The sequence below is a fragment of the Anopheles stephensi genome, chromosome X (genome assembly GCF_013141755.1).
Source record: "Anopheles stephensi strain Indian chromosome X, UCI_ANSTEP_V1.0, whole genome shotgun sequence".
In the NCBI taxonomy this organism is placed as follows: Eukaryota; Metazoa; Arthropoda; class Insecta; order Diptera; family Culicidae; genus Anopheles; species Anopheles stephensi.
In genome coordinates this window covers 3268412-3289497 of record NC_050201.1, presented here as the reverse complement: position 1 = coordinate 3289497, position 21086 = coordinate 3268412, and the positions used below count along the sequence as shown (strand labels likewise).

Here is a 21086-nt window from a genome sequence, read left to right as displayed (position 1 = left end):
ACTCGCTCCACTCGGTTTCGTCGAGCTTTCGAGCGTCGAGAAATCCTTAAAGCGCCAGTCAGAAATTCGCCATAGACACTCGATGGTAAATATTTGCACACGGGACGTACACCCGTCGGGTACGGTGGTCTGCGATGCCGGCGGATGCTACCCATTTCGGAAGATAGATAGGAACCGACGGTTTGGTCGTAATTGGAAGCGGAAACCACTCCCGGAACGGCACGGGCCGGGCAAGGACACGATTGTTTAACGAGACTTTGTTGTCTCAGTTGCCCGACCGGGCTTCATTAGGATTCGCGGCCGGTCCAAACGCGTGGAAGTAGGCGGGCGTCCCCGCAAAAGCGCTGAGGTTGCGGTTTACGGTTAGGCTTTTCGGAGACGACTTGCGGCGAAAAGCAAGTCAGGCCTCAGTGGTGCAACATCTTCATTGTGCTAAAGCGCGCCTGTCACCGCTCTTGCCCTAACTCCGACAACTTCAGCGGCAGCAGCGATACTACGGAGTCGGATAGTCGGAACAGAGATAGACGACAACAATAACTACCTCACCAAAAGTTACCATCCCCATACACTTCAGACTTCCAGACGAGGACATCGAAAAAGAACCTGCCTTCAAACAGCATGAGGCGCAGAGCAAAACAAAAACCAAACCCCCGAGTACTGACTCTCCAAACTCTCCCCCGTGCTACCGACAAAAAGTGCCGTGCGAGTCCTGCGGGTGCTATCGCACGGCTGATCTGATATATCCCCCCGGGACTTTCCGGGGGTTTCGGCCTAGATTGCGTTTGACGTTATTATTGCAGTGATTATTTCTAGCAGTTTATTAAATTAAGAACACATGAAAAGCAGAACCGACACGGGAGGAGGGCTCGGCACCGTACCTGGGCGGACGGTGCCTCGTTTGTGTGTTTGAGTGCTTGTCTGATGTGCACTGGAAATCGGAGCATCCACCATTTTTTGTTCTGCTTTCGTTTCGGCACCGTCGCCATGTTTTTTGTTGTCCTACTCAAAAGGAAACTCTGGTGCGGGAGAAGAGGGCGTTGCGCATCATATTTTGTACATAAATTAAGAGCCAGCCAGAGGTTGGAGCTGGCAGGTGGGGACATACTGGGAAGAAGGGATAATCGGAGGATGCAGCTGATAGGCGTTTTACTCCAAGCGTCCAATCGCTTTTCTGTAAGGGTTTCCCAACCAGGAGGGGGGAGGGGGGGGGGGTGACCGAGAGTTGAGGTACCAGAGCCTCCTCTCGTGCCTCACGTACATGACACTCCAGGGTGTTTTGTGTGGGATCGCTTGTTTGGAGGCAAATAAAAAGGCAACACACTCACACACACACACACACACACAAACAGGACGTGGGTGTGGTTTTGCTATCCTACGGGAAAACGATTTAGAGCGCTTTGCCCTGGAGCACTAGACGATTGGTGTTAAGTTGCCGGTCGCTGTCAACCGGCAACCGGCTTCCATATATCAGTGCGTGTGCTGATGCCGTACCACCGGGGCTAGGCTGCTCCGGACTGTTTCTCGAAGGGGTAGACCGAACCGTAGTCGCTGTTTGGTGGATGCCGTGCTGGAGGTACAGCAAACAAAATGAACAGCTTAACGAGTCGGTAAAAGTTTCACCCCAAACAGCAGCTATCCACCGAGCCGAGTTTTGGGGAAAACTCCGGACGCAACTTGACAGCAACAACAACAAAAAAGTTAACACATCCATTCGAGTGATGCGAGTTCTATGTGAGCAATTACAGTGTGCTTGTATCGGTGTGGGTTTTCCAGGGGGAGGGGAGATATGGAAGTCCGAATATCTGAAGGCTTTCCCCGACTACTCCTGAAAAAAAAACGCGGGACCAACTCAACCAAAAAAAAAGACAAACCTCTCGATAACTTCGGTGGACAACAAATGGCACAGCTGCTGATAAAGAGCGGTCCAGTCCAGTATCCCAAAATGTACCGCAAGATGACGGTATACAGAGAGAGAGAGAGCAAGAGAGAGGGAGAGGGAGGTCTAGAAAAAAAAGTATACGGGAGGATAAAATTTAATTATAATGTGAAAATGTTTGTCGACATGTTCGTCGACGGTTTCGTGTATCGCCCGCCCGACACCAGCGTGTCCTGGCCGTCCCGGATATGCGGTTTGCGGATGACCTGACCTGGGCCTTTTGTGGAGAGTGCGAAAAATTAACATACACTTGTCCGCGCGCCAGTCCTCTGTGCATGTTTTCGGTGCTCGGTCTTTTTTTTCCCATTGGTGTTGGTTGTTGTTGAGCCTCGCCCCGATGGGAAGGGACTCACGTCGTTGTGTCGATGTCAATTCCCATTGAGACGTGCGAACCGAACATACCGGTGGACATATAGTGAGTGGGGGAAACAAAACAAAAAAAGAAAAACTTGGGGACACTATTTTGCAGGTAGAATGATTTTTGCGGCCACGGACAACACACACGCGCACTCGGATGGACAACTTTCAAGCTGTCAGTTGGACAGGTCGGACGAAGCAATTCAATTACGGGTAAATAATTTGTTTTAAAGTGATCGATAGAAAGGGGGAAGAGAACGCACAAATTGCTCCCAATTGGATTTGGGCAGCTGACAGCTAGAGTACGTCATGTTTATTAAGTGTTAGCAAAGTGGGTGATTTTTTTTTTACTTTTTCGCGGCTAGTGTATGATGTTCTCAAGTAATTGCGTGGATGCTGATAGGCGGTATCGGGCGTAGGAATAGTTTGTCGCAAAATGATTAGAGTCCTCAAGTCCTCACAGTTCGGCTCGGTATACATATTGTGGTAGCTCAGCTTTGACAGCTGATTTCATCCTAATTGTGGAAACTTCAAGTAACACAATTAGACACAAATGTCTTACACACAGAAACAGACCCTCGAATTCAAACGTCTCCAATGATCCCTATAACTCCAAGGCTCATGTCCTGGATGAAGACCAAGTCACCAAGTATAAGACCAATCTTCGGCCCAGTGGTGGTAGAGGAAGCTCGGTGGTAGATTAGACAGCGGCGGCGGTCTTCACACGGCAAGACCCCCTAGTGAGGGCTGACTATCCTACAATGCGGTAACAATAAGCCTAGTAAGCCAGAAATGGCAGGCATGACCTAATCGCTCCAAAGTCACCAAATCGCTAATGGTGGATCAAGCATAGGATCAAGGATCAAGGGCTTATGCAGAATGGAAGTTGGGGGTCTCTGCTAAAACCTCATCTACGACCGGGAAGATAGACCTCATGAAACCCCTTCAACTAGGTCCCTTACATCAGGCCTCCAATACACGAAGCCTTGGATGAGGCTAGTGTTGGGTAGTGAGCTCGAAAGCGCGCTCTTCGATTTCAAAAAGGAAGTTCCGCACTCTTCGACAGAAGTCGCACCGGGAGGCCACACCTCTCACATGTTAGTGAGCAGTTGCCCTCTCCTCTTTAAAAAAAGCTACTTTACCCAACATTAGATGAGGCCAAAGTCCCAGGTTATACTAGGTCCCCAACTTCAAGCTCCTAGTACGAGGTCACTTATACAAGACCCGACGATACCACCTTCCGATTCGTCCGACTCTGCAAGTCAATAAGTCTCTCCAGAAACTCTCTGATTGATTGCGTATCTTGAGGAGTGAACCTCCAACAAGTGATGACTCCCGTGGATGATGAAGTGAATGATGCAGCCAACTTACCGTTCTGTTTGACGATCGCTTCACAGTCCCGATCGATGGTGGACGCATCCAGGTCGAGATGGTTCGGCAAACTCCCACAGAACTTGTTGCGATCCTTGCGGCTAACGTAGATGACGTGATCCTGCTGCTGCTGCTGCAGATCTAGCTGTTCGGTGTGCGGTAGTTGCCCGGTGCCGGGCAGACAGGCCAGGTCTGGCGGTGGTGGCTGCTTCTCGAGACCGTCCTCACCTCCATCCGCGTTACTTCCGGCACTGTCGGCCAGAAACGTTTGATGGTGGAACGTATCGCCGTTGTTGTTGTTGTGGTACTGGTGGAAATATTGTGTGGTGTCTGACTTAAGATTATCTGTGGATGAAGAGATGTTGGGGGAAAGTTAGTGTGGCTGGTAGGAATACTTCAAGGATCAATATCCGACGTGTAATGGAGATGGAGTCCAGATGAGATTTACACCAATGGCGGTACGCTTCAGGTCCAGAGATTCACAGTATTACTAGACGTGGCTGAAGAATTTTTGAATGGAGTTTCTTTGTTTGACAGCGCGAATTTCATTATCAAAAAATGAGCTCCATCTCCCTCGCTCATCTCATTACCAGCATCAATCATCGACATCAACAAATATTTGCAATCTTGATCAAACATCTCAATCGTCTCCCTGTTCGGGCCAATAATCGTTGTTTCGAACGTCCGGCAGACGCGCAATATTGAACATCGGTAGTAGAATTGTTTCGCAACGGCTTCGTGGATGGGTCGCGAGCCGTGAGCTGTGCTGGGTGTCTGCAAACGGCATGCCTGTAATTCCAGTTAATATTCATAGCAGTATCAGTAGCCGAGCTTATTTCCCCTGTGCTGGGCATAAAATTTTATTAGCTTGCGAGAGCGGAATCGCTTGTTGACCCGGAACCGGAACCAGAACGCAGAAGAAGTCAGCGGCGAACAGATTTACCGAGAGAGCGCAGCTCACCATTGGAAAGGATAGGCAATGCACAATCTCGATCGGAAGATTAATGCCACACCGGTCGGGGGTGAGGTGAGCGGGGTTGGAGTGGCGCGGGGCACCACTCAGTTAACCCTCATTTGTGTACCGTGTGGGTACATTAGGGACCGAACCCAATCCCTGCCGGTTTCGGAAATTCGATGCCCGGGAATTGGCTCGCCCGAATCGCCGAGCGCCGAGCACACCTGGTCCGTGATGTGTGTGTGTGTCTACACGCCGGGAATTGGGAAGCGGGGGATGGGAGAGGAGCCAGGTGGTAGCAGTAATTGGGTAGGTGTGCTTTTAAATTATTCATTCACCGAGGCATCCAGCCACCGATGTCGGCCGAGATGCCCCAGGATTTTCCGGCATTAGGCGTCTTGCCGGCAGGCGTATTAGACGGGCGTTGTGTGTTGCTACACCCGGGACACTTCTCTCTGCGTGGTGGAGATCTAGCATGTACGCTTCGTATGCTGCTTCCGGCTTTATCCGGTATGCTCACGGTGGTGAGCACGCAGGTGCGTTACGTGGATCGGTTATCGGGCAGATTAGGCAGGTGAACCGTTAACGCGTCCTGCTCGTGCCGAACTGTACACCCAGGGACGGGGCGAATGTCCCTGGACCACCTTCACTGACTGATTCTGGTGACTGGACTGTTGGAATGTCTAATAAGACCTCGCTGGCACAGGGTAGCATTAATAAACTCGTTCTCGATAGCCCTATAACGCCGCACTTCCGAAGGTCACATTTGCCAGCCAGGCTCACCAGACGCTTTTCCCCATCCGTCTCCGGAACGGCTACTCAACTCCGCAAGGCTAGCAACATTCGTTTAGCATATCGTGTGTGTTTTTTTTGTTTGTTGCTCCCTTTCTCAAACTTTCGCCCAACTCAAAACCTCGTGTGCCATAACATTGATTGGACCGCCAACGGACCAGGCCAGCAAAAATAACAACCGAAAGACCCTGAATTAAAATATTCAAAGACACCTCCTCCCACGCGAGGATAAAGGGGAGGTGATGAGGGAAGGCGAGGTGGGACGTGCGGAGCGGCTTTTACATGGATGATTTGCTATTGAAATTTACCTTCCGGCTTGGCGAATTTCGGACGTTCCACCCACGGTGTGCCGCTGTTGGCGAACAGATCCCGATGCCGGGCCGTCGGTGGGTGGACGCTCCTGGTCAGGGATATTTTATTTATGAGCGACCAAACTTTTCCGACACAGTTTACATAATCGATCTCGTGAAAACTGACCCAAAGATTGTGTGTGCGTGTGTGTGTGTGTTTGGGATGAATATCCCGGTGCGAAGGTTTTGCATTATGAGACGCCTTGCCGAAGGAGTTGAAGAAGCGATGTGGAATAGTTTTGACCGGAGCGGATGAAATATATTGGAAATTTTTCTTTCCAGAGAAAACTTTTGCCAACCCCCCCCCCCCACCCCCTAACAGCAAGGCAGCACACACAGACAGACCGGCATCTCCGGAAGGTTCAATTGAAGTTATCAATTCAGATGCGGAGATGAAGTGTTGGACGTTTTTGGGACGAAAAAAAGGTTTTGTTTGGTTGGGAATTGACTCTAATATCCTTGCCGGGAGTGGACGGTCTACAATTCTCCTTTAAGGTCTAGGCCACACACACACACACACACACACACACACACACACACACACACACACACACACACACACACACACACCAAAAGGCGTTCATTACTTGTTATTGATGTTCAATGTTTGTTTTTTGTTGCTGTCCTGGATCCTTTAAAGTGGGTGCTAAGAAACCGCATCTGCCATAAACAAGCCTCCAAGTGAAGGTGGTTTGGAGTATAGATTTTGATTGCAATATCACCTGCAACCGTGTATCAGGAACGCTAGGTTTCGGGTGAACATAAAGCTTATTTGGTAGGAATTTACTGGGAAGGCGAGCCGGCCGGTCGGCCTCCAATTCTAGCTCAGAGTCTAGGCCACACAAAAAAGCGACATTAATGTTCAATGTTTGGTTTCCCTGGAACCTGGACTGAGCTAGCCAGGCAATCCGAACTAACCAGCTTTGCCGGAAAAAAGGATCTGAGTGAAGGTGGTTTGTTGCATAGATTCCCACTGCAATATTAACTACAATGTTTGAAGATTTCGCTCCAAAAGTCAATATCCGTTCTATGTATCAGGAACTCTAGGTTCTAGCTGCAATGTATGAGCAATCTATGAGATGTAATGTTGGATGTAGGAAGATCAACAAGATTATTTGGTTTTGCAATTGACTCTGATATCACTACAGGGAGGACGGCCTGCTCCAATTCTAGCTCCAGGTTTAGGTCACACAAAAAGCGTTCCTTACTTGATATTGGAGTTCTATGTTTGTTTTTTTCTGCTCCGCAGCGGGTGTTGAAAATCGCTTTTGCATTTGCTATAAAGAAAGAGTCAGAAAGTCTCGCATATATCTGCAGCTGTAATAGGTAGACTTCGCCTAAAAGTAGGCAATCCGTTCTTTATATCAAGCCGTGCAGGTTCTAGTTGTTTGCCATAATTTTTTATAGCATCACAGGCAACATGTTTAACAGCAATATGATTGCGATACAAGCTCTCCTGATTCTCGCTTCCGGTGCACACGACCACCTTGATGGATGGTGAAAGTTTCGATTAGCTCTCCGCCGGACCGATCAAACCGGATGTGGCACCCCGGCACCAATTAACGAAATCGTTTCGAAAGTTTCGATCCGTACAGCAGGTCAACAGGACAGGCTAGCGTACGCCGCAGTCAGCCATCGACAAAGGGTTGGTCCGATTTTTATAGCAAGCTCGCGCCAGCGCCCTCCAGAGTCAAACCGGAAATTGAACAACCCTGCTACCCTTCCTACCCACTCCCAGATTCACTGGGAACCTTTAATCGGTTCCTGTGAAATGAATTCCTTTCTCCTGTCTGCTTTTTTTCCTTTGCTGTACGTTAGTTTCCATTTCACTCACTCACATTTCCATCCATCCCCGCGGTGGAGTTTTCCACCCCATTGGGAGGAGACAAAAACCATTTGCCCATCGGTCGAACCATGTGTACTGCCGGTGGGATTAGCATGTACTTTGCTGTCCCGATCCTTGGGTTTTTTCTTCCTTCTCTCTCTCTCTCTCATCTTCTCTTCCCCCCCGCTACACACACACACGCGCTTTCCACGTAAAGTTTGGTTCCCGCTTTTGTTCGGGCGATTGCTCATGCTGGTTGCAAACCTTGGCCGACAGTTGCAGTAAATATGGCAACATCGGATTAAAAGGGTGGGTTACTTAAGAAGGGTGGGAGGGTAGGGGTTGTGATAAAGCAGGGAAAACAACCATTGGAGAAGAAAACAAAAAACAAACGCCGGAACACATCCAAACGGTGTAATCCTCTTTTTTACCCACCTCCCGGTCGTTGTCACGACGGTTTCATCGTACCCCGGATGATGGAGGTGGTTAAATCCGGCAAAAAAACAGCATTAACCTCCCCGAGAAAATGCGAGCAGATTTTTCTTAGCCGATTCGTTGATTCGTTAATTTATCATTGGCTCATTTACATCGGTAGGATTTAACCGTGCCCATCTCTAGCCGCGCATTGTCCATTGTCAACAGCAAAGCAACGAACGTCAAGTGCCTTAGCATTTAATCCATTCAATATGGCGGTGTGCGAGGGATGATACGCCAAGAGCGTGGGAGTGAAAGGGACGGTATTTTCCTACCAATGTGCAACAATTCTTGGAGCTTGGTGTCGTGTTTCTTTTTTGGTTACTGTATTCGGGTTTTGCTTTTCCGCGAAACACTTAGGTCTTTACAGCGGTTCACTTCACCGAGCCGAATGTCCCAGGCGCTCGAGACAGGCAAGCGAGTTCCAGGAAACACCATGAATGTCACTGTGTGTGTGTGTTGGTGATTTGGTCGCTATTTTGAGAATCTGTGTTTTTCCTGGGAAAGCGTTTCGCTTAAGTATCTATATTTGATCGATTCATTGAGTTTGTTGGTTTTGTGTCTTTGGTAGGTACGCATGTCCACTGATGTTCACATGAAGTTGGAGAAAAAGAAAATGGCTGTCAAAAATTCTCGTCCAACAGGGGACAAACTATTGGCAACTATCCCTCGGACCTCGAGACTACGATTCAACAAGTACTCCAACATGGCCGACTGACATGGCGAACCGACAGCGAAACCCGCGTCAAAAGATTAAGCATGGGGCGTGTTTTCCGGGGCCAGAGCAAAATTGACGGCAAATCGAAATATGTCGAGTCACTTTTTTTTTGCGACAGCGCTTCAAAAACTTCGCGCTTTAGCTCCCGTTCGCTCAAGTCCCCCAAGGGACTTGTGGCAAGCGCAATCGAGCTCGGGCAGGAAAAGAAAAAACGGCCCGCTCCAACTGATAGTGGTTTAGTGGCTTCCGAAGTGGTGGGAGCTGTTGCCGCTACTCTTCACGAGCGTGGCTTTTCCGTAAATGATCGTAAATGAATGTAAATTCAATTACACGAACGCTTCGGTGTGCTTCAGTATCCGGTGGAAGCTCCGGTTCGCAGTCCCGCACACGGTTTTGCCAGCGAATTGGTAAGGATTTCTGGTACTCGAAGCGCAAAAATGTAAAGAGAGAGAGAGAGAGCGGGGGAGGAGGAGGAGATGGAGGACGAGTTCTTTTGTTCCGGTACGTCTTGCAGCGCCGAAACACAACAACGGGGACGCACGGGTGAATCTGTCTGCCTGCATTAACGAGACATCGAAACCCGTGTTTTCTGCTGCTACGGCTCGTCCTACGGTGCTGCTGCAGGCACCGAGCGAAATGGGCCAAGTGCTTTCCTGCCCGGTCAATTCTATATTTTATTTATTCATTTATGGCTGCTTGAATGTGGCTTCGCTCGGAAGCTGGGGCTCTTTTTTTTTGTACCCGTGTTTGGAGCGTAACGACAGAAGCGAAAAGATTGGAAGTCGTAGTATAATTTTCTCCAACAAAAAGCCTTGAAGACTTGGGCGATATCTTCCTTTTTTTTTCGTTTGTAGCCTTCTTGTTGTGCCGAGAGTCATTGCAGTTGATTACGGCACGGAAGGTTATCATAAAATGTGATGAAACTTTGTGGATGAAAAATTTCACTCATCGTACAATAATAGAACACGAGCTGCGATTACGCTGATCGCCGATGGGTACACGCGGATCTTGTTGCTGTTGTTGTGCATCGGGATATTTATAGCAGAATTGAACTTGTAACAGAGCAAAAGCCGTGTGTGAAAGGCTAGCAAAACAAATCAATCCAGAGTATTTGCGGATATGATTCACTTAACTCAACCATAAATGTACTACTTCTAAGAATAGCCCAAGAATTCACTTACGGGGTTTTGCTATACGAAAGATGACTAACTATCAGGAGGCACACCAGAGAGCAGTACTTGAAGCTGCTCTCTGATTGATATTGTGGCAATAAGTGAGACCTTGTCTATCGATCTCTTAGTCACCTCAAGAACCTTACGAGAGAAAATCGATAGAGAAGAGAGAGAGAATCGTAGAGAATCGAGAGAGAAATGAGAGAGAAATGGGAAAGTAATCATTTCACTATTTCTCTCTCGATTCTCTCTTTCTTTCACTTGATTCTCTTCTATTGTTCTCTCATTTCTATCTCATTTCTCTCACGAATTTCGTACGACTTCTCTCATTTGTCTCACGATTCCCTTACGATTCACGCTCATTTGTCTCTCGATTCTCTTGCGAATCTTTGTTTCAGTTAATTTTCTTTGTTGCGGTCGAGAGGAGGCTCAGAAGGATCCTTTGTTCCATACGTGTGATAGACCAATGGAGGAGCCACTGCAATGACGAGCTCGCCAGGCTCTGTTGAGCTATTCCTAGCTAGCCTGATAGAGTCTATTTAGGTTTGGCAGGCGTGGTAGGCACACATTCTGATAGAGTGATGTCGTCGTAGTATGGCTGGGATATTAGGTTGTGATAGAACGTTGCTAACGACAAGACCACGAAGCTTATGGGAAGTAAGTAACAGATCGTACTCACCAATTGATTGGGCCCGTCGTCCACTGGTAAGTCCTTTCGCGTGCTGTCGAGCAGAGGAGGACACATTCGCTCCCATATTCGTTCGTGGGCACCGGTTACGTTCGGTTCGTTCACTAGCACTACGCTGCAGTGCGCACGTTCGTTCGCTTGGGTGTTCGTGTTCGTTGTAGTTATCTTCGTATAGGTCGTCGTCGTCGTCACCGGTGTGGTTGTGTTCTGGTGGATAGGAACAGGTAAGCTCTACTGCCGATTCCACCTCCGGATATTCCAGCAGCTGCCGATCAAGTATGAACCGCACGTCATCGTACGTCGATCCATTGCCGCAGTACACACTACGATAGATGCCTCCTCTAAGGTACGCGTCCTCTTCCTCCTCGTCGTCTTCGTCTTCCTCCTCGTCCGTATCTTTCCGGTCGGTGATGGGCGTTGCTCGATCAAGCAACGTGTCGGTGGTAACGCTCGGCAGACGGTTGCGTTCGTTGCGATAGCGCAAGCAGCTGTCAGCTTCCGAGATGGTCGAGTCTCGCGCCGGTGGTGAGACAGATTTACCCGACCCCGAACAACAGCCTGGCACGTGCCGTAACCAGGAGGAACCACCTTTCCGCTTTGCCTCGAGACGATCGCGCTTGCGGGTGTTTAGCGATCTGCCAAGGCTTTGGACGAGTTTTTGGAGGACCTGTGGGAGAATACAACGAGCGTGGTTAGAGAAGGCGTACAATAGTCGGACTCTTAAGATGCACCTACCTTATCGGATGCGTTATAGCTATCGGTCAGAAAGGAAGAGACGGTTGCTGTTGATGCACCGTTACTGCTTGGCTTTGTCTTTGATCGTCCCTCCGCCCGATTCCTCACTAGAGGGCGCTCTTCAGGTCGATCATTACTTGACACTGTTGTTGCTGCTGCTGCTGGCTGCTGCGGAGATGGTGGTTTCCGTTCGATACGTTCTGCTGCACTGTTGGTGAGTTGTGCGGATGACTCGGAACTCTCAGCTACCGATGGCCGTTCGGGTTCGCCGGTTCGGCTGATGAGCTGGTCACCTGTAAACGAAAGATACACCACCCATACACATTAGTCAGCCTGTTGGTTTGCATATCTGACAGATGAATCCTCCCATCGCTTCCACCTCCGTTGCCCCGTTGAGCGCGTGTGTGGTTGTGGTTTTGTTCGCCGAGGCACGATTTACTTCCAGTCGATATCGGATTTATCGCTGACCATTCGCATAATTACACACTGCACGTTGTCTAGATGACCGGACGCCCCTTCGTCGACACAAGCACCAAGTGTCCGTGAATGCGTATTGCTAACCGCTGCGTATCGCAATGACGCCGTACCGCGAGCGTTTTGCGTTACGAGCATGACTCACAATTACACGTTGACGTGTGCAGTGTTGCGGGACATTGATTCGTTTCGATCGGTGGGACAAAACACTGCAAAAAATAGACTTCCTGCTGCTCGGACTCGTGGAAAGCATAAATAGAACGCAGCATCCTGGTATCTAAACGATTCGCAATAGCTCTACAGCGAAATGATGGTAAAATTTCTCGCTAAATGTCCCGAAATAAATTTTATTACAGTGCACTAAGCACTAACTAACTTTATGCTCCAGATGCTCCAGGGTGTGGAGTTTATTGGAGAGAGCGAACGACAGCGACACACATCGGAGCGAAAATCTAGATTTATCTAACGGAGACCTACCCGGCACTCCGAGTCTGAAGGTCCTCAACTCTAAGCGGATTCATTCCGCTATCCGTCACTTGGTGAAGTATTGCTGTTCTCCAAAAGAAAAAAAAGAATACTCCCGATTTTATTTTCAACTCCGGATATCTGCAACCCTGCAGCCCTTCAAGAGCATCACCAGTGTTGGGAGTTCAATGGTACGTTGTTAGATATTTCACCACACTGTTCGGGACGGGGCATGGATTTTCGCGTGAGATTTTAATTGAATTTCTTTTCACATTTATTGGCAAACGGTTGCCGATCTGTCCCGGCTATCGAACGCCCCAAGAGCACCGAGGACTATTTTGGGTGGATATTTATTGTGGCACAGTGTGCGTAACGGTGATCCATCTTTGACAGGTTGCTTCTTTTTGTTTGTTGTTCGCTTCGCTCTCGTGGCTTTCCGGAAATCAAAATCGGTCCTGCTACGAAGAGGGTAAGAAGCGCACAAAATGGTTGTAGAACGTACCCGGAGGGGGACCTGCCGCTGTAAAGTTGGACAGGACAGGAAATTAGCTTAAATCGACAGCTTCATCGTCAGAAGCGCCAGGCAACAGTTCGCGGCCAGCCGAATCCAAAGCAAGTCCTTCAAAAACTGTTTTTGATTGCTTTTTCGGTGATAAGGTGGCAATACGGTGCTCGGGAGAACCTCCTGCCTTAGTAAGATTCACTCACATTTGTGAGGTTCTTTTTTCCCCGTTTCAAAATGGAAGCTGTAATGGACTTTGCTCTGCTGCTGCTGCTGCTCGTGACTAACGTGGTGGTCCAGGTGACAATCGTGTAACGCATTGCATAACTTTAGGCGGTACCGTAGAGTGTTGAAAGGATGCCCCTAACATCATGCAACTCGCACAGTCAAAACTGGTGCCTCGTTTGACGCCCGCCAACAAGGTCCAGCTGCCTGGGACACTGGCGCGGGACGTACGGCGCCATTTTTTCAACTAAATCAAAGGTAAACCACCTACAACGCCGTCACACCGTGGAACGTTAGCCGGCCATCAGTCAACGGGACAACGTCGGCAAGCTGGACAAACGCGCGTAAGTTTTCATGGCGTTGTTTTGGATAGGGAGGCAATTTAAAAACATTTCTCTCCTTCTCGATGGTATAAGGGGGGGGGGGGGGGGGGGTTGATCATTGCGACGCGGGAAGTGAAAGCAATTTCCACCTTGCTTCCTTTTTAAAGTGTGCGTCCGTGTGTGGGCGAGCCGCGTTAGGTTGTTTAAAAAATTGAATTAAGAGTTTACTGCGCGCCTAAAGGTATGCAGTGCGCGCTTCAAAGCGAGATTGAATTGAACCAGCGAGGGAAGGACAAGTTTTTTCGACGGGCTTGTTTTGGTTTGCTTTTACCCAAGAGAATCAAATCTAAGAGCGTCTAAGTGTGTTCCATTTTATCTACATCGTAACGGTAATGGCAGCGCAATAAGATGGCGCGCCGATGAGAACGATCTACATGTGATTGATTGACAGACGGCCGGAAACTATTCTTTATATTTTATTTTAATATTTGCTCCACAATCACGCTGCACGGCACGCAACTGTTCTGTGAGCTCATCCGTTAAGCGAACGCTTCCAACATCGCCACACATTTGATGCCGGATGAACATTAAAACAAACATGTCAGCCAATCGTTTCTTCGCATCTCTAAGCATCCGGCGGTTGTTTTCTCCCACTTGGAGCAGGGCTTTCCAATCGCACCAAACCATAGCAGCTGCCCGCGCAGAAAGTACCGAGGTGCGTCCAATGGTACGGGGAAAAAGACAAAGACTCGAATGCTGAATTTAATCAACTGCATCCAATACCCGGCTGGCGCTGCTCGATTGAAAATTGATTTGTGTGTCTGTGCTGCTGCTGCTACGTGGTTTTCCTTCTGGGCGTCTTGAAGCCCACATCCTCAAGATGCACTGTCGGCGCTACTACGTACTAAATGTCAATCATCGGAGAGAGATTTCTGCTGAAAGAGTTTCGAGCGGCGAGGGACGTGCGAAAGGCGGGGAGGAGGCTTGTGCCGGGACGCAATTGCATTCGGATGCTTTCAATAAATTCAGCATAGTTTACAGCGCACCTCGACCGTGCTGCTGGCAAAAACCCTCGATCGATGACGTGTCCGGAGCTCGCTTCATGAGGTGATAAATATTTGCTCAGATTGAAATACGGCGTCCGTGAAGTGTTCCGACCAGCAGCAAGCCGGATAAGTGTGTGTGTGTGTGTTTTTGTTTTGCTCTCTGTAAATATTGACCTGTTATTTTATGTGTACTTGTACGGGCATACAAGTGCTGGGCAATCGATTCTAGGAGCCAAAAATCGGTACGCAAACAATCGAATCGTGTGTCGAGTTTTTTGTTGTTTCCTTGAACACTGAGTAAATGTGACATTCAAGAAACATTTTCTACCCTTTTAAGTCTCGAAGTTGTTTGATTAAAGGTTTGTTCTGGGTGTGGCAAATTAAAATAGTTTTACTATGACTTTTTCTGATGATGGTCTGGTTGCATGAGGTTATGTGATCCTTCAAGAGTCCTGAAGAAGACTTGCAGATTGACCAAAGTGCTGCTGACAGCATCATAAAGTGAGGGCCATCGCCGAGACTCTCCAAATTAACTGGAATTTTTAACTCCAGCAGGACTTTCTTCTCAAGATCCATCAAGTATATCCAGTTTGAGGACTTTGATGCACATAGACATCATTCGTCACTTATAATAGCTGGGACGAAGTAAGGACGGTGTAGAACATTCATTGCTCCGGTACTCACGTATGATTCTGAGACATGGACTCTGTCCAAAACTGAAGAAGTTCTCTGTCAGAAAGATCTTATATATGTATATGAAGGCATGTAGGAGGTAATGTCGTTAGAATGGCACCAGACAACCCATCTTATTAAAGATTTTGCAGGCCTTCCACATGAATAGAGAAGGAGTCTTGGTAGGTTCAAGATAAGATGAAGTAATGACGCTGATGCGTTCCATCAGAAAGCTAGGGATATTGGAATTGGAACACAACGTCGCGAGAGAGCATCATATTTCTTGCTCTAGACAGTATGGTTTCGAGTCACGATATTAACAGAGTACTGTAGATTCTGAGACAAACTAGTGATGTCAGAGCAATTTCTGGACTCTGATCTAGATTGAGAGCAGGATCCAGAGAGACTCGACTAAGCACGAGTATTTCATTCCATTTGCTTCTCCAGCGCTTATTGAGCAGAGATTAGTAAGTGTGACAGAATCCAGATCTACTTCTGGATTGTCTGCATTCTCTTGAACATTGTCCAACAATTGCTCGGCCACTAGAAGTTAATTTCAGGAACATTGTTTATCTGAGCGTCAGTGTTCTAGAGACTTGCTCCTCTTAGACACAATAGAGTTGTAAATTAATTTTCTGAGGGCTTTGAAGAACTACAATTTTTCCAATAAAAAGATAATAAATTTTAATATGCTTCCTGAGAATCCTATTTCCAGTTTCATCTTTCCTTATGCACTTTTCCAACCTCATCTAAGGCTCATTTATTGCCTTATTCTCCTTGCTTGGTGCGGCTCGCTTTTGTCCTGCAGCATGTTTCATCGAACTAAGCGCAATGCTTTCGCCGAATCGTCCCGGACTGGTGGTTCGTCTTCAAGTGATGCGAATTATCATTCACTCAAGGCACCGGACCGGCGTAGAGATGGAGTAGAGTGAAAAAAATGCTTCGCCTAGACGAGATTTAATGTGATCCGATAAAAAGAAGGAGGCTCGAGACAAGCGAGAAACGGGCTTCTTCCTTGAGCCATCTTCGCTCTTCATTTTTCCGGCTCAATTCACTTGGCTCCAAAGGAGGAGGTGAGTGTGGAGGTGGGAATGAAGGGAAGGCGAAAAAGCAGTGTGAAGATCAAAGCGTCGGGGAAAAAAGGGGTTCCCCCGAATGCCTGCTAGCCTTGTGACAAACTCTTCTTGCATTGATTTTTCCGTTTTAATTCATTCGCCTCTTGTGTTTTTTTTAGCCTGCTTTCTCCCACTGGTCCATCGAAAATCTCGTCTGCGAAAAAGGAAAACTTCTTCCACTTGAACGCTCGTTAAAGCTTCATCAATTGCAGAACGGCTCGGAAAATGGATCGGGCTTTTTCTTGTGTCTTTTCGCTCTCTCCCTCTCTCTCTCTCGCCCGCCCACACACACCACCGAAGCATTGATCTTTGAAGGCACTCTTCAAATAATTTTGTCTTTAATTCATTTCACTTCGCTTCGGTTTTGTACGGCAATCGATTTTCGATTTTATTTTTCCAAAACACACACAGATAAGTTGAGAGCGCATCCCTTTCGGTTCGTGAAAATGGAGGGGGGTGGTTTTCCACGACTCACGAACCTTGGCATGGTGGTCCGGTTTGGTTTGTTGATAGCGAACCCCATCAAAGCATCCGTGACCCCGGACCAAATCCAGGCTAATCCTTCTCCCTTTCGCCATTTTGTTCCCGCCCGAACGCATCCCATTTCCCAGCATGGCGGAAGTCGAGTCGAGGATCGAGTTTCGAGCCTCTCTGACTCACAAATTCGCAATAAGTTTAACGCGTGTGTCAGTGTGTAAGAGAGAGAAAGAGGCAGCTACCTACACTACCTTCACGCACGCATGATCGTCTTCAGTTCGCACCGGTTCCGATGGACGGAAAATAAATGAATTTTCCATCAAACGAGCGTAGTGCACACAGAAGAAGCATACAAAAGGGAGGTGTGAGATGTGTAGCTTCTTGCGTTTCAATTTCTTGTTTCGAGCGAGAAATGTGAGCCGTGAAAGTATTGAGAGACTTTAAAGAGGTTGAAAACCAAAAAAAAACGAGCAACAACAAAAAAATGGCTGCCAATATAAAATAATTCACACGCGCGAGCTCGGGAAATGGAGACGCCTGGTCGCTGACGCCGCCTGGAGTATTGGAATGAATATTGAATGCTTTCGCTCGGTATCGAATGGCACCGCTCGACTTCTGTCGGCAGATGCATTTGTGTGTATGTGTGTGTGTGATTGTGTGTGAGCATACGCTTGAAAGAACGACGCAGCTCGCTTTTGCCCTGCAACGCAGCCGTTAGGGAAGCCTACCGGGATTGGGGAATTTCAAATTTATTACCATCTTTAAATCCTCCCATCGCATCGTCCCACTTTTCCTCTCTCCCCCCTCCTACTTCCCCCCTTTTTTCCCTTCCTAAAAACCTGGCAGCCGCGCGAATGAATTGATAAATTTATGCACTTTTCCCCGGGAAAACTTTTCGAACCCGGGGTCTCTTTGGCGCATTCCGGGCGCACCACTAGCGCGGGCACATTTTCAATTCATTTGTGCATTTGGGAGGTTGCGTCTCCACCCTCCCTCCCCCACCTGTTCGGTTCCGTCCGCTTTGCGTCTGTTTTTTCTGGGTGGTGGAAAGTTTATTGCAAGCGATCCTTAATCACCGGCAGCGGCCAAGAAGCGGTAGGCGTGAATTTATCGCTTATCTGTGGTTTTTATCGCCCGCGTTGTGAATGCTGCTCAGCAATACCGGTGTCATAATGCTGATCCGTCAGCCTAAATGTATGCAATACGCATCGCTTTTCAGTTCCAGCGAGGTATAAGTTTGTAACTATTCGGAGATTATTCAACTTTCTGAAGCACTCGAACCGGTCGGTTTTAAAGCATTTTGCTTCGGAAGGATTTGTTCACACGCCATGTGTTTTTCCTTCATCTTCACGATTGCTTCATCGGTATCGGTACATCAATCAGTCGTCGTTCGTATAATGTATCATGAAACATTTAACAGGGCAGTGCGTAATCCGGGCGAAGCAATAAAAGCATATCGCCGTATCGAGGAAGAAGCACCGTGCAGCACGAGCACAGATGCGAAGGAACGTGTCCGGACGTCCGGAAGGAAGCTGTACCAGTCCGTCAAGTGCCACAGCCAGCCGTCTGTGTACGCCACACACACTCCCACTCTGGCACACGTAGCAGGCGTGCCCGGGCTCGTAAATAATACACCAATAAATCTACTCAATCAAACCCCCGAAAACGCACCTTCCGTAACCGGCGGCTTGGCAAAATGAACGATTGGGCACGAAATGGGAATGGGTTCTGGGGCAGATGAAGCGCGCGACCGAGGGAGATTCCCGTATGCCCAGCTATTTTACACCGCCATATGGCTTTTCTTGAGCTCGGTGGATGAAAACCCGCGAACCCCTTCCACGAGCTTCTGTGGCTGTGAGCCGCTCTTTAAGCGAAACCCGGAGAGGGTGGTGACCAGCGTCGCTGTGCATAAAAAGCAGTGAAAAGTGAACCGCGCTTTTTAGTCCCAGCTTTTTGCCGGCCGAGAAGGGGTTTTCCACCACCGAACGCAGCCTTTACTTGCAAACTCCCCTGTATTAGCGAAAGTCGCACGGTGGAAGAAGCTCTGGTCATAATTGGAAAGGAAGTTTGATTGCGTTTGCTTTTGTCCTCGTCGATATTTTCTGGATAATTTATGTGGGAAATATATTTCTAGCGGGTGGAATCGGTTAATCATTTAGGAGAGTGATACAATTCAGCAGTGAAATTTTTCAAGCCCGTTGTGGAACTTTGCAATCAATTAATTGCTTTAATCAACAGCTGATTACGAAGTTTCAGAGGCGTGTTTGAAATACTCCCCTCAGCATACGCAAATTTGATTATCTGATGATCTGATCTGAAAATTCACAACAGGTATGTGGAATCGGAATACGGAAAAAGCGTGTCACTGACCGACGAAGGAAGTGATTGACTAGAATCCAAATAGGAGTGCGCCATTACTCGACTCTGTCGTTTAAAACAGTGAGTCATTCTCAATACTAATTGCACCATTGCACCACTTTGGTTGAAAAAAAAACCAGTAAAATTTTGACCACTTGCATGGTCCCACTGTGCGCTACCATTGGGCGCTTTGTAAACTGTCATGTTCATGTGGCAATTTTACTTGTACGAGGACTCCCGAGAAAAGCTCCATCCACACAAAAAGAGCTACAAGGCAGGCAGGGATAGTGAAAGGAAGAGAGGGAGGAAGGGAAAGAGGGAGAGAGTACACAGACACACAAACACACGTACGAGTACACATGCCACAAGCAAACGTACGCGAGGATGCACAAATGGAAACCCTGAACCTGCTCGGACACGTTCGTGGAGTCGCGTGGTGGGAAGGAAGGGTGGTAGAGGGTGGGAGGCATGGGTGGCGAAGGCGTGGAGGATAATGATTTATGAGCTTTCACAGGATGGTGTAAAATATGATGTTACGCTTGCGCCCTTCAAATAGTCAGCCCCCCCCCCCCCCGTACTCTATACCTCTTTCGCCCCATTAGCAGTAGGAGGATGCAGAGGGGAAGAGAAGAGGGGTGAATTCGGAAACAAAACGCTAGTCGCTGAGCGAGAGAGAGAGAGAGAGAGTGGGAGAGGGAGAGCGACAACCGAATTCGAGTGAACAAATGCAATCGTAACTGTTTTTTCCCGAGGATCAACATAAAGGGATGAGAGTGGGTGTGCCTGTGGGGAAGGAAGACTTTTCCCATTTTCCAAAGCAAGTGGTTTGTTTTTCGGTGACCGTTTCGGCAACCTTCCTCCTCTGGCCGCGCACAGCGAAAAGCAAACAACGCAGCGTTCGAGTGTGCTCGATTTGAGCTTTTCTACACTCCAAGCTTTTGGTGAGCAGAAGGGGGAGGTGTGAGGGGAGGGGTGGGGGAAAGGGGGGTGGGGGAGGTGGTAGAGTATAATGAGGAAGTAGGCACATTACAAGGACCGGATGTGAACCGGTTTGCCATTATTGTTACAACCGGTGGTGCGCTTTGGGACAGTGGCGCTCGCCAGGAAAATGTGGAAAGTTTTCCGCTTTTCTTCCGCCCGCACCCACCTCTCCCAGGTTGGTGGGTGGTCGGTGGAAAAAAATGAAAAATGTGATTGCAATTGTTGCTTGCTGTCGCTGTTGTTTGCTCATCGATGTTTTATGAATGAGCAGTTTTCCCACCAGAGGGAGCTGCGAGTTTCTAGTGGCGAGTTATTCATTATTTATGTCCAGATAAGTGTAGAAGTTGCAATAATTTTCCCGACCCGAAAAACATTCAAATCAGACCTAATATTCCCGGCTCAATCCCTTTCCTTTTTGGAAGGGACCAGGTAATACGCGGTTGGAAGACATTCACCAAGAATCGCTTAGTCGAATGCCTCGCATCTTCGACAATCAAACCACAGGACCACCGGTTGGTGGGAAAAAGGGAGCGAATGGTTTGCTGCCGGCCACAATAGGACCGCCACACACCATCAGGACACGATCAACGGTTCACGACCACGGTTGGTATGGTTGGCATTCGATTATCTTGCGTCTTGCCAGAAGTTCTGAGCATCGCTCAAAGCGATGTTCCCTGGTCAGAGCTAATTTCCGACCCGAGTTTCCTTCTACGGTGCGAAGATTTGTTCGAAGCTCTCCAGAAGAGCAGGTCGCCCAGGTCGCGTCCAGGCATGCCAGGGAAATGCAGTGAGGGTGTTTGGGGTGTAATCGCTGGAACGCTGGAACGGTTGCGGTTGTTTGACCTAGGGCAAAGCTTGTGCCGTGCTTTGCAAGGATTGACCGACCGATTGAATCTCCGGCTCGACGTGGGAAGTGGAGTTCTGCTGACATCATCAATGCCACGACACGCCGGGTGCAATGTCTTGCCATGGCTCGAGATGTGATGCGCGAGCCAGCGAGCAATTCTACCCGAACGCTAAACGCTGACGATGGTCCGATGGTTGGCATCCATTACCCTAATTGAATCTTGCGAAA

General features: G+C 48.3%; 1 protein-coding gene across 8 annotated transcripts in view; it reads right to left on the bottom strand.

Moving 5' to 3' along the window:
• LOC118504268 overlaps positions 1 to 21086 on the bottom strand; it is a 110251-nt gene that overhangs the window by 14830 nt on the left and 74335 nt on the right. For all 8 annotated transcript variants that reach the window (XM_036038513.1, XM_036038504.1, XM_036038524.1 and 5 more), the window contains 3 exons: positions 11374 to 11666; positions 10630 to 11305; positions 3665 to 4009 (listed from right to left, as the gene is read on the bottom strand). In XM_036038513.1, the coding sequence (XP_035894406.1) occupies positions 3665 to 4009; positions 10630 to 11305; positions 11374 to 11666 (1314 nt within the window). The remainder of the gene's footprint in view (positions 1 to 3664; positions 4010 to 10629; positions 11306 to 11373; positions 11667 to 21086) is intronic.